Source organism: Gobio gobio, assembly GCF_949357685.1.
Source record: "Gobio gobio genome assembly, chromosome: 12".
Classification (NCBI taxonomy): Eukaryota; Metazoa; Chordata; class Actinopteri; order Cypriniformes; family Gobionidae; genus Gobio; species Gobio gobio.
Window position 1 is genome coordinate 12,713,889 of NC_137105.1, and position 13,471 is coordinate 12,727,359.

At 36.7% G+C, this 13,471-nt stretch overlaps 2 protein-coding genes across 9 annotated transcripts in view; one reads left to right on the forward strand and one right to left on the reverse strand.

The window, feature by feature from the left end:
- Positions 1-7,864, reverse strand: part of reps1 (RALBP1 associated Eps domain containing 1) — a 34,193-nt gene extending 26,329 nt beyond the window's left edge. For 3 of the 6 annotated variants that reach the window (XM_079831103.1, XM_079831105.1, XM_079831101.1), the window contains exons 1-2: positions 7,277-7,864; positions 751-874 (exon numbers count right to left, since the gene is read on the reverse strand). In XM_079831103.1, the coding sequence (XP_079687229.1) occupies positions 751-874; positions 7,277-7,429 (277 nt within the window). In that variant the 5' untranslated portion in view covers positions 7,430-7,864. The remainder of the gene's footprint in view (positions 1-750; positions 875-7,276) is intronic. The other 3 variants (XM_079831102.1, XM_079831104.1, XM_079831106.1) reach the window with 3 other exon arrangements.
- An 814-nt stretch (positions 7,865-8,678) lies between these two features.
- Positions 8,679-13,471, forward strand: part of cyp39a1 (cytochrome P450, family 39, subfamily A, polypeptide 1) — a 39,395-nt gene continuing 34,602 nt past the window's right edge. For all 3 annotated transcript variants that reach the window (XM_079831076.1, XM_079831078.1, XM_079831077.1), the window contains exons 1-5: positions 8,679-9,007; positions 10,059-10,194; positions 10,399-10,573; positions 12,092-12,241; positions 12,405-12,498. In XM_079831076.1, the coding sequence (XP_079687202.1) occupies positions 8,831-9,007; positions 10,059-10,194; positions 10,399-10,573; positions 12,092-12,241; positions 12,405-12,498 (732 nt within the window). In that variant the 5' untranslated portion in view covers positions 8,679-8,830. The remainder of the gene's footprint in view (positions 9,008-10,058; positions 10,195-10,398; positions 10,574-12,091; positions 12,242-12,404; positions 12,499-13,471) is intronic.

Sequence of the window (13,471 nt, forward strand, 5' to 3'; positions counted from 1 at the left end):
TACCCCGTCATTTTTGGTCATACAGATCAGAGTAATACATTATTCCAAACTGTAAAGGGTCTACTTATATTTGTGTACACTCACAATAACATCAAAACATTGTGCTTTTGTAAAATAAAGAAAACAAACAGGATGTGCTTTCTGTTGTCTCAGTCTCCCTGAACTGAAGAGCATCACATAAATAAACCGAAACTCAGTGTATAGCTAGCCTACTTGCCTCACAGATATAAGAAATATATCTATACAAAGTTTGAAATGTCTACTTTTAAACAAACCAATTCAAATCGAAAACAAATAGTAATCCATATAAAAGATGCATTTCTCTCTAAAGGCGCGTCCACTATAGGCTAGGGCTGGGACAATAAATCGATGCATTCTGAAAATCTCACTGCGTGCTTTAGAAACAGCCGTATTGGCTCTGCTTGCTTCCAATTCCTTACACACACCACTTGAAAAAAACTACACTCACGATTCTGAGCTTAGTTTTTTTTCAAGTGGTGTGTGTAAGGAATTGGAAGCAAGCAGAGCCAATACGGCTGTTTCTAAAGCACGCAGTGCCATCTGCTGTTAAAAAAACGAAGCTTGAGTGCGGAATAGTCATTCAATTAATAAAACGTGCATTTAGTCGATTAATGGCTTAAATGAACGACTACTAGTCAACTAGAAAAATCTTTAGTCAGGGGCCGCCCTAGTGCATACAGTACACACACATGCAGAAATGGCTATAAAAGAAGGTTTGTTGCTGCTCACCACTGTTCAGGCTCTCCACACGCAGGGGCATTCCAGACTGGGCCAGTGCAATGAGCTTCAGTGCAATGTAGAACTGACTCCGACCGAAATGACCGAGACGTGTGGCCCCACAAAGTTCAGTAATCTAAGAAAATGGAAACAAAACTGTCAATCAGATAAACTGACCTTAACATCTACAAAACAAAGGTGAAAATACAATAACATGAACAGAGGTGAATATAAGTTAATGAAGTAAATGCACATATACAAAGCAAAGCATTACAAATAACTAAAATGTCACATGATCCTTCAAAAAATTAATTGGAGCTCAAGAAAACATTATTAGGTCACACTTGATTAGGGTCCAATTATCACTACAGGGAGTGCAGAATTATTAGGCACGTTGATTTTCTGATCATATTTTTTTTCCAGGCACATTTGACCAATTCCAAACCACAGTAATCCTAATAACTACTATTGATTTAGTATTTAATAATGTATAAGTGATATATAATTGTTCATGAAGGCTGGAAATGAAAAACACCTTATATTCAGGTGTGCAGAATTATTAGGCATGTTTTCTTTTACAGATAAATTGAGCCAAAAAAAGAGATTTAACTCAGACTGAAAAGTCAAAAAGTATTAAATGCCCATGAGAAGGATGCAATACTAATGCAATACTAGACATTGCAGTTAAGGCATGACCATTGGACAGTGAAATGCTCGTTGGGTCAGCAGGGTCAGACAAAAACAGGTGGCGGAGAAAAGACACCTGTTAACTGCAAAAGAATTAAGAATTAAGGTGAAGAATTAAGGGTGAAACCATCAGGAACCCTTTAGTCTCCAGCGCCACCATTTTCCAAAGCTGCAACCTACCTGGAGTCTCCAGAAGTGCAAGGTGTCAGGATCTCAGAGACTTCAGTTAGGTAAAGAATCCTAAAAAATGACCCCCACTAAATAAGAATCATAAGCTGAAGTGTTGTAAAATACATGAAGAAGGTTTTTTTATAGGCTTTATGGACAGATAGGTTGAGAGTGACTCTTGAAGGACCAGCACCACATCCTCTAGTACCACTGTTTGAAGAATTCATCTTCCAGAATCTGGCTGTACGTTTTGGGAGTTCATTTTAGTCCATCCCGAAGTCCGTTTTGCTTTATAAATACTAATAAACAGCCAATATCCTAGTAATATGCATGCTAATAAGCAACTAGTTAATTTTGAGAATTTAAACCCTAAACTAAGGTGTTACTAATTCTTATTAAGTGTTGAAAACAATGGTGCTGCTTCATAAATTTGTTTTTGATGAATAGGTTTAAAAGAACAGTTGTTTGAAATAAAAATATTTTGTAATATTATAGTGCCTGTCTTTACAGTGTTTTGATCAATTTAATTTATCATTGATGAATAACAGTATTAATTACTTATTTAAAAATTTAAAAAATATCTTACTGACCCTTAACTTTTGAACGGTAGTGTATGTAAATAAATATATTAATATGGTGTTACACAGATGCTATATAGGCAAGGCATAAAATGCAACACTTAAAGGGATAGTTCACCCAAAAATGAAAATGAACCCATGATTTACTCACCCTCAAGTCATCCTAGATGTATTTGACATTCTTCTTTCAGATGAATAAAATCTGAGTTATATTATTTAAGTCCTGGCTAATCCAAGCTTTATAATAGCAGTAATTGTTGCTCTGTTTTTGAAGTCCATAAAAAAATGCATCTGTCCGTCAAATAACGTGCTCTGGGGGGTTAATAAAGGCCTTCTGAAGTGAATCGATGCGTTTGTCTAAGAAAAATTTAAATAATTTAAAACTTTATGAAGTAAAGTTCCGGGCCGATCGCCTTCCGTGGAAAAAGTGTGGAAAGTGCCTCTCGCAGTTCAAAATGCTTACGCGACGTAGGGCTGTGCAATTCATCGAATTTCGATTTCGATTTTGCCTCCCAACGATCACCAAAATAGTACAATCGAGAAAAAACGATTATTTTGCCATGTTCAGTTTTGCAAGAACACTCTTATTTTGTCTTGCGTTCTGAATGAAACGCGCACGCGCTCATCCGCCCCTCCCGAAGCCACAAACTTTCTCAGATCGTGAGTCTCGTGTGCATATCATCCGCTGAAATTTAAAAACTCGGCGCGAGTAAAGATGGCAGAAGGAGGGCAGTTATAGCAGCGTTTGGTGAGCAAAAAAGGCAAAACCAACTCCGTTGTCTGGGAACAGTTTGGCTTCTAGGAATCAGACGACGAGCAGAAACATGCTACGTGCAAGATTTGCTACATGGTAGTGGCTGCAACGCAAGGGAACACCACGAATTTGTTTAACCACTTGAAAATTAAACAGTGAGTGACCTATGACAATCTAATGAAACAAAAACTGACGAGAGCAGGGGTGCCGTGTAAACGTCCTTTTTTCCACTCGTATTTTTCAAATAATTCTCTCTTTGTAAACTTTGTTCAATGCATGCGAGTGCTGCCGTATGTTTGAATATGACCAGTCGTTTTCACCGTCATCACCCGGGTTTAGTGCCAGAAGACGCGAATGAGAAGCCGCGCGCGCTGTGAGGAAATGTATCTCTGTGCGCTCATCCGAGAGCGCGCACACGTCTCTCAGCGCGCAAATATTGAGTTCTCTTTCAAGTCTTGCTCTTGAACGGACAAACTCACACAAAACGTATGTCAACATGTCCATCTTGATGAGTATCCTAGCAGACATAGTCTGTATATGCCTTAAGTGAACTTTATACAGTCGATAAAGACGACGCATATCCGATCCGGATTGAATAGCTTTTGTAAGTTTAATAGGATTCATCTTTAATTTATGCACTCAAATATGCAATGTTATTTTACGTTTGATACATTTCTGTACCTGAAAACTAATGTTAGACGTACCTGAAAAGCATATCTAGCCGAACCATATTGTTGATCTTATTTATTTGTGGTTATCATTTTTACGTGAATACTTTTATACTTTGATTTGAATATATGTTATATTATTTATTTTAATAGTTCAAAAAGTACAACAAATGTTACAATTTCAATTGATTTGTTGAAAGGTGTATTTTTAATAAATACAACACATTCCCAAAGTCATGTGAAATAATCGTGTTACATAATCGTGATTTCAATATTGACCAAAATAATCGTGATTATGATTTTTTCCATAATCGAGCAGCCCTAATGCGACGTCTGACGAGCGTAACTGGTAGCGTAAGCATTTTGAACTGCAGAGGCACTTTCAACACTTTTTCAACACGTCTTCCGTCAATATGGAAGGCGATCGGCCGAAACTTTACTTTATAAAGTTTTAAATATGGATATTTTTCTTACACAAACGCATCGACTCGCTTCAGAAGGCCTTTATTAACACCCCAGAGCCGTGTGGAGCACGTTATTTGACGGACAGATGCATTTTTTTAATGGACTTCAAAAACAGAACAACTAAGCTTGGATTAGCCAGGACTTTTTTAATATAACTATATTATTTAATCGTCTGAAAGAAGAATGTCATATACACCTAGGATGACTTGAGGGTGAGTAAATCATGGGCCAATTTCCATTTTTGGGTGAACTATGCATTTATTTGTATACAGTATGTAAAAAGGGGTCTCTGCTCTCTATCTCTCTCCACCAAGGGCCCATAAATTAGAGAACAGTGTGACCAATCACCAATATAACAGCAGTATTCATAATTCAACTCACTTAAAACAGAAAACTAAACTATTTAATATACACATAACTGTGCCTACTTGACTGATGATCAGGGGCCCGTTTCAGAAAGGAGGTTAAGTGAAAACTCTGAGTAGGTTAACCCTGAAATAAGGGAAACTCTGGGTTTTCTGTTTCAGAATGGGAGGTATGTCAAACCCGAGAAAGCAGGGTAAGCCAAGCCCGTTTCTGAAAGAGAGGTAACTTATACTCAGAGTCAGTTACCAGGGTAACTTACTCTGTGAACCTAACCTGGTCAGGAGCAGGTTTTCTTTGGTAAACCCAGAGTTTATTTCGTTCTCCTCCCCTTTTTAAAGCACCAGCAGTGTTTAAATACTTTATTCATTCATTCAAACTCCACAAATGCTTTTCTTACTGAGTATTTTGGTTGTATTTCAAGTATAAATATTAAAAAAATTATACATTTAATCTAAATCTAAAGTAAGCAAAGTTTCCTTAAAACAAATAAAATTTTACACAAAAATTGACAAAAATACAAAGTAAGAAAAGCATTCTTTGCAGGAACATTCATTGCTCATATTTTCATCATGAGGACACTGTCAAAGTGACAAAAAATGGCATGTCCTTTTATACAGGATCCTGACGTTCACTTGATAATCCTCTAGAAGTAACCTAATAATTAGAATTTCCTTTAGGATTTCCAGTGGTTGTACGCATTTATGACACTCATATACCCATCATCACACTTTCTGAAAACGGATTACAGTATGGAATGGAAGGATGCTGCCAGATGGTAGTACGAGATATATGGCATATACCACAGCTGTTAAATACATTTATTTACAATTTTTATGGTCATCTTTATTTCCTACAAATACTTTATTCTTTTTCCTGTTGGGTGTTAATATTCTTCCTCCATCTCCTCTTCATCTGTCAGTGGTGCTGGTGTTTGGCTGGCCTGAGTAGAAGTCAAATGTTTAATGTCATTACCCTAATTAATAAATGTAACAGGTGGGATCAGAGAACATTTCATTATGTGAAAAGAGCATAGACCCTTTTCACATTTCTGGGTTTCTGAAGCTGAAGTCATCATAGTTGGGTTAACTCTTATAGCGGTGAATGAGAGAATACATTAAATATATATTTTTGTGTCTCCATTTGCTCAAATAGCAAAATAAAAACTCCACAATAGTGATTTCACAACTTTCAAAAAGGGAAAAATTAAAGTGAGATTGATAACTGCAGTGAAAAGAGAGAAATATGTTAATTTTAACTATCACTCCCATAGACGCTGTATTAGAAACACTCTCACTGCAGCGGTAACTTGATTTTTGTAATTTGATGCAAAAGTAATATATTACAAAGTATTAGTGTTATAAATGTAATTGGAACAAAAATACATAAAAAAAAATACAAAAAACGTTGCAGGATTTACGATATTGATGACCATTTAAACACATCATCACAGTCTGTGAAAAGGGTCTATGTGGGAAAAGCTGCTGCACATTGGACACTGAATGATATTTATTTAATATGTCAAATGTTTGTAAAGTCATTAAACCTACACCCATGAACATTTTATGCTTAAAGCTTTTCCTGATTGAATTGTTTTTTTGTTTTTGTTTTATTAGCTGCTGCCACATTCTTTGTTTGCCTTTTGGATACCATGAAAATTAAACTTCATTAAAATAATTAAGAATTAAACTTGTGTATTGACCTGGAAGTATGCAAACGTCTTTTTGTAGGGTGCTGTTGCCATGGTGAATCGTAATTTCGGAGCTCCATTGATCGTGGCTTTTCATAGTTGGAGTGCATGTGCTTAACTCAGAGTCAGTCTACTCAGAGTTGATTGAACTACCTCAATTCAGCTGTTCTGAAACCCAAAACTCAGAGTTTCCCATCTCAGAGTAAGTCAACTCAGAGTTCAGGTTTAAACTCAGAGTTGGTTGAACCTCCTTTCTGAAACAGGCCCCAGTTTTCAATCTTAAATACTAAATATTGACGTAACATTAATGAAATCCATTTGTAGAGCAACAACATGAAAATGCTATTATCTCACACGTAAACTTTCAATTAAATGCCCTTCTGTCAATTAATAGTATTACAGATAAATACATATGTTGCTCAGACAACATTAGCAAGATAAGAATATGCAATTTTCACTAGCAATTCGAGGACACACCCCTACAAGAAACTTTGGCCACAGATCTAGAAGCAACTAGACTAAGACCACGAGTTTGTGAAACGCTCATGCCCTACCAACAAAAAAGATGGTGAAACAGATACATCTCTGACACTTCAAGAACCATAGACATGTACGGGGTCTCCCAAAAAAAAAGCTTGACAGTATAAAACAGTTTATAGCATATTATCAACAAGTTACGGACCAGTTGTAATACAGTTAATACATTTGAGTGATGACTAATCCCCTAAATAAAGGATCACACGTTATGCATAACACCAAACCTTTTGTTTGCTTTTAATACTTTTAGAAGTGGGAAAAACACATTTTCAGGAGTCAACAACCTAATGGATTTCCTGACATAAGCAGAAAATACTATTTATGCTTACATTTAAGAGGAAGCAGGCACAACTTATAAGTCTACAGACTTTCACAACAGGAAACAAAGTTTAACACTATAGATGCATCACCCATTCATGTGTGCAACTCGCCAACAATGAGATTGATTCATCAAACCGGTCTAAATACTCCTGACATCGCCCATATGACCCATTGGAGTCATTGGCATGTCTGAGACGATGAACTCAAGCCATCGATTCGATTTACTAACGTGTATAAGCATAAATGTGTATAAACATTTCTGCTGACTAATACACACACACTCATCTGAATTACATGCATACTCTACCTGAAGGACCACTTCGTTTGAGAGCTGGGCCGCCCGGAAGAGGTCCAGAACTTTGCCATTGGAAGCCACTTTCTTGGTGTTATCGACATCACAGGAGAGGAAGAGTTCAGAGTAATATTTCTGCTCGACGTCGCTCAGTGTTAAACTCTCCATCGTGGCATCAAACCCGCAGCTGGTGGCTTCACCTTATCAGCCCAGCGTCTCGCCTTTCGGTTTATGAGCAGGACAAAAAAAACTAGCAAAACACAAGTAAGATCCTTTTATGAAATGGACGGACTCGAGAGAGGATGCGTTGAGGTGCTTGTTGTTTTTATGTACCGTTAGTCGCTGTCTTTGCTCTTGTCTTTTGGCCCTCGCAAAGTCAACCAAACTAATAGAGCCTGGGACGTTAGAATTCGGCGGTAACAACGTCGAGACTGGGTTCCGCCGTTGCGCTGGCTCTTTAAGAGGTGGATATGGCCGTCGGAGGAGCGGTGGAGCTCGTGTAGCCGCTGAGTGATGTTAGGAATAAAGTTTCGGGCTCTTCGGGCTGCTTCTCTCTGCAGACAGCGCCGCCATTCCTGGACCCCGTGACGTCATGGCCCAGTCGCGGAGGACCCGGATGGAGCGTGGCGTCACAGACGTGCCGTCAGCTATCGTGTTTCAAAAATCTGCTACTTCATGTCAAAAAGTAAATTCGGCTAATATAAACCATGTTTTAATATTTTTATAACAGTTTTGTTTATTGCTCAATTGTGTCTTTATTAAATGTATTAAATATATCATAACGTATGTATTGCAAGTGATCTATCATTGTTATTTAATTTAATTAATTTTTAAACGATCATATCCTAAATTTACTATTGTATGAAAAACAGTATTACAATCTGTAAGGGTGTATAAATATATTATATTATATTATATTATATTATATATTACAGTGTTTGAATTTTTTGTTGTTGCAGATTTTAGAAATGTTTCATACCATAGTTATTTTAAATAATTTAGCTTAGGCTACAGATAAAGATTTATAGTTTTAGTTTATATGAGATATACTTTATTATGCATTTATTTATTTATGCATTGTGTGTGTGTGTGTGTGTGTGTGTGTGTGTGTGTGTGTGTGTGTGTGTGTGTGTGTGTGTGTGTGTGTGTGTGTGTGTGTGTGTATAGGCTACCTCAGGGACACATATGTATATAGAATGCATTATATGTGTGTGTAAGATAGATGAATTTACAGAATTTATGAACTGCTCAGTCAGCAACATCTGTCGCACAGTGGGAGGGGCTATCGAGATAAAGGGATGGTCTAAAAACACAGTTGGGAGGGGTTATGTAATGGTGTGAGAAGATTGTGGGAGGGGTTAGTGTTGTTATGGGAGGGGCTAATGATACAAAGGGTTGTTTGGAGTGGGAGGGGTTTGCAGTGTGTCATGGCTCTGAGCATCAGAGTTCCTAATGAAGGAATCCGATCTGATACGTTACCAGTGTGATCATCAGATCTGTTAACAGGACTTTTTCCACACAGACTCAATATATGCCTTCCTCTCGAGCGTCATTGGACTCTAGGTTGCGATGGAATGGATTACTTTAATTTTGGCTGTGTCTATTGTGATTATTTCTTTTCATCTTATTTTTGGTAAAAGTCACCCCAATGCTCCTCCATGCATAAGAGGTTGGATACCTTGGTTTGGTGCTGCTTTTGAATTTGGCAAAGCACCTTTGCATTTCATCCAGCAAGCCAGAGCCAAAGTAAGTGTGCCCATCGAGAAAGTTACTTGCATGAATAATCATACTGTATAGTCTATTTGATTTTGCATATCATAAATGTATATTATATTAAATATATATTTTCCCCAGACAAGATGTGCATCTAATTTTCATTTATGCAAGTGACAGTGCAGTGGGATTTCAGAATTTTGATTTCAGTGATGTACCTTTTCCCCCCACAAAACATAAACAAAAAACATATGAACTGTATTTAAAAGGCTGCAAATTGTTTGTGGCATAAATCATACAGGGTTTGACTGATGATGGGTCCAGAAGTCCAGCTCCTCCCATGCAAATTATCGTGAACCTGCTGCACTCAACTATTCAGCAAAAAAATATATAAAGTGCAGTGTGGTAATTACAATTTATTAGTAATAAGTTTCTGTTTAATGTTTTCTCTTAAAGTTAGCCGCACATTATTAATATGATTTATTCAAAATAATGGCTTTCTATCTAAAAAAAATTTGCTTTACTATTGTTTATTTACATAATGTAGGCTATACATAATTATTAACATTATGGGATTGCAAGATGTGTGTTGTTTTTTTGTTTTATGTGATGGCTGGTTGTTTATACTTTCATTACCAGCTGCAGAAATATAACCCAGACACTGTGCTGGAATCCCTGTGGCCAATCTTGGTGTGTTTTGTTTTTGAGTGTGCCATACTAACCGAGTTTGAGGACAGCTCAGTTCAACACCTCTAATTTATGCATCTAGGACAGGAGTTGCACACAGTGGCCTTTTTTGACACAATTTTTGTTCTGGGCACCACTGTGCCAGTTCTGTGAGAACATTGAAGCTAATGAGAAGTTTGCTGAATGGACAAACTACTCTAAAATTCAGTAATTGCTTTTGCCAAGGGAAAAAACACACAAAAAGAGTGCTTTCAAGTCTTTAAGTTGGTTCACTCGAGGTCACTAAATAAATTGCCTGTTTGTACAGGTGTTTTTTTTTTTACATTTATGTAATCATTTGTATGAAGCAGAAATAATAAAATACAATACAATTTATAATCGTGTTTTCTTCCCCTAGTATGGACCAGTTTTCACTGTTGTAGCTGCAGGGAAGAGACTGACGTTTGTGACCCTAAATGAGGACTTCCGAGCTTTTTTCACCTCTAAAGATGTGGATTTTGAACAAGCAGTGCAAGAGCCTGTTTACAACACAGGTATAATGTTTGAAATAAATGCTTAGTTTTATAATTGATTGCTAAAGCTCTTGAATCTACACCATTGCTCTCTTATAACCTTAGAACAGACTCTGAACTCAATATTTATTACAGTCCTTGACTGGCTGACGATTGAACGTCATCAATATTGCACTCAGTGATAATGTGATCACGCATGTTAACCTTGTTTGGGTTCCTTTCCAGCTTCTATCAGCAAAGACATTTTCTTTAAGACCCATCCGACCTGTGCCACGATAATCAAGGGCGGACTGACTCCGGGCAACACGGCAATGCTCTCCGTTCATCTCTGTGAAGAATTTAATGACCATTTGGAAAGCCTTGGAAGCGAAGGATCTGGGCAGCTAAATGAGCTCATCAAGTATAGTCTTCTTACATCAATTATTTACATTGTGCTAAAGTTCCCCCTAGAGAACAGTAGACATACCTTCCTTCCATACATTTTGCAGCAAGTGGTTAACACGGAAATGGGAAATCGCATAATAATGCCACTGCATATCATTAGATTGTGCTTATGATATGAAGCAGTGGTGTAGACTAGTTTTTTGTAGTGAGTATACTGTGATTTCCCCCCCCCCCCTTCCAGCCTCATACGCACCCATCCAACATTCCAATTTATTATAAGCGACAAAAGACAGTCAGCTGATAAAACCTGTGCTCCAGGTACCATATTCATGTAGTATAATCATTCTTAAAGGTATAGTTCACCCAAAAATAAAAATTGTGTTGTAATTTCCTCACCCTCAAGTTGTTCCAAAACTGAGTTTCTTTGTTCTGTTTAACACAAAAGATTATATTTTGAAAAATTTTGGTAATCAGACAGTTGATTTCCACAGTAGGAAAAAATATAGACTATGAAAGTCAATGGGTGCTGCCAACTGTCTGATTACCAACATTATCATCTTGAAAAAGGCTATTGAAGCTATCTATTGAAAAATGAATCTGTTTTCAATAGCTAATTACTATAACTACACTGTAAAAAAAAATTCAGGTCTCCAATTGAAAATTTTCTAGTGACTGATCACATCTAAATTTTTCAGTTGGCCAAATTGAATTTCAGTGAATTGATGCAATTTAATTAAATTGCATTTCTCTATTTCAAAGATGTCAGGGAAGAGGCAAATAAATAATCCATAATAATTTGGAATATATATATATTTTTTCTGAATTTACTGTGTTGTAAATATAATTTATTCTGAAGCAATATTCTCACCAGTGTTCAATCAGCTTTGAGATATTTAAATCTGCATATCTTTGATATTTTTACCTTTTACGAAGGGCATTTTCCCATAATCTTATTAAATATAGGCTATGCTTCAACTTTCATCTTATATTCTTAAATTTGATCTATAAATTAAATTAGAATAAGACAAATTAAATTAAATCATTTACACTGAAAATGTTATGAGATTGTTTTAAATATTTTTGAATATACAAATAAGAAATGTTAGAAAGAAAACATTAAACTAAACCACCGGGAATATCTAAATCTTACCCGGATACAGCAATGCTATTTTCTGATTGGCTGTTCGGTAGCTATATTTTTTATTTGATTGGCTGGTGTCCAAATGGTCCCCAATAGTCCAAAAACGTTATTGATTCGCAATCGCAACCACAGTCCGCAACACAGACGGGGTGAATTTATGAATGAAAGTTCTGTCACAAAACGATGTTGTTACGTATCCACACGCTTTTTTAAGTGGGTATATGGAAATCCTTGGCCTTTCCTAGTGGGTATACGGCGTATACCTGCGTATCACGTAGACTACACCACTGATATGAAGACTATAATATATAATAATCTGACACATTCATTTTGTAATCTTTTGTAATATTTTTTCTTTAAAACTGTATTAGACACTTCTTAACTTGTTTTCAGGAGTGTTATGTATCCAGCAGTGATGAGTAACTTACTGGGCCGATGTAACTCCCCCAGTAGCGCCCTATCCAGGCAGGAGTTCCTTGAGAAGTTCACAACATACGATGATGGATTTGAGTATGGCTCCCAACTCCCAGACATGTTCCTGAAGTATGAACTGCAATTATAACACAATTAGTCTCCTGAATCATGTTAACACAAGTTACTTGAAACGATACTCGACTGAAGGTCTTGCATATCCACGTATATTTCTTAAATGCATTCAAAACATCTATAGCCAAAGAGGTAAAGGGTGTTTTTTTTCTGTCTTCAGAGAATGGGCAAACTCAAAGCAATGGCTCCTTTCCATGCTAAGAAATATGGTTTCCAAAGCAGAGGAGACTCTCTACAGTGAGAGCTATGGAAAGGTAATATAGGTAACCTGTACCAAAAATTCCTCCACATGTTGATGTTGAAAGACAACTATTGCATTTACGTGGATCGTAAAAATGTAAAATCTGAATCTGAAATGGAGTGCTTATATCTGTCAACTGTTTCACTCTTCATACAGTGCTGTCAAAAACAGTAGCCGCGTTTCCATTACAGATTTGCGCAAAACTTTCGCGATATTTTCTAAAAGTCGCTAAAAAAATATTGCGAAATGACAGCGTTTCCATTAACTAATGTTATGCGACTAAAAAAAATGTTTCCCTCTCGTGATAAATCATTCCAGAAATCATGCTACGTATGTTGTTAGGTTTATGTCCCAACCACCGCACGCCATTATTTTTAATGGTAAGAGACGTGTGTGTTATCCAAGCACTGATGGCAAGGAAAGCACCTTATACTACTTGAGCGGCACATATGAGGTGTTATGATAAATTGTGGCATTTTATATTCTATTGTTTTTTTACGAGTTTAATAAAGAACTCGTCTTCTGTCCAAACACACCATCATCTGTAAAGAATTATCGACTTTTACATACGCCAGGTTATTGTGACGCATTGCCACATACAGAGACGAGCGAAAAGTTTGAATTTGCATGGTGGTAACTCAAAGGTTTTTTTTACCACTTTGTTATTTTGGCTCGGAATTTCGTTTCTTGGAAATATAAACTGAATTTAGAAATGCTTTTGAAATAAAAAACATTGCGTTTAATAAACAAAATATATTTTTGAAATGAAGACAGCGTTTGGAGTGGAGTGCAAAATAATCGTCCACGGCCTTTGCTGTTATCATGAGTGTACACAAATAAAAGTAGAGAGTTTACTGTTTATAATTATCTCTTGCACTGATCTGTATGGCTAAAAATGACGGAGTATTGTGAGTTTCCGCTGGAATAAGGAAAAAATCCATCAAAAGGCGCCAACGACTTCGTCGGACAGAGGGTTAAAGAAAACG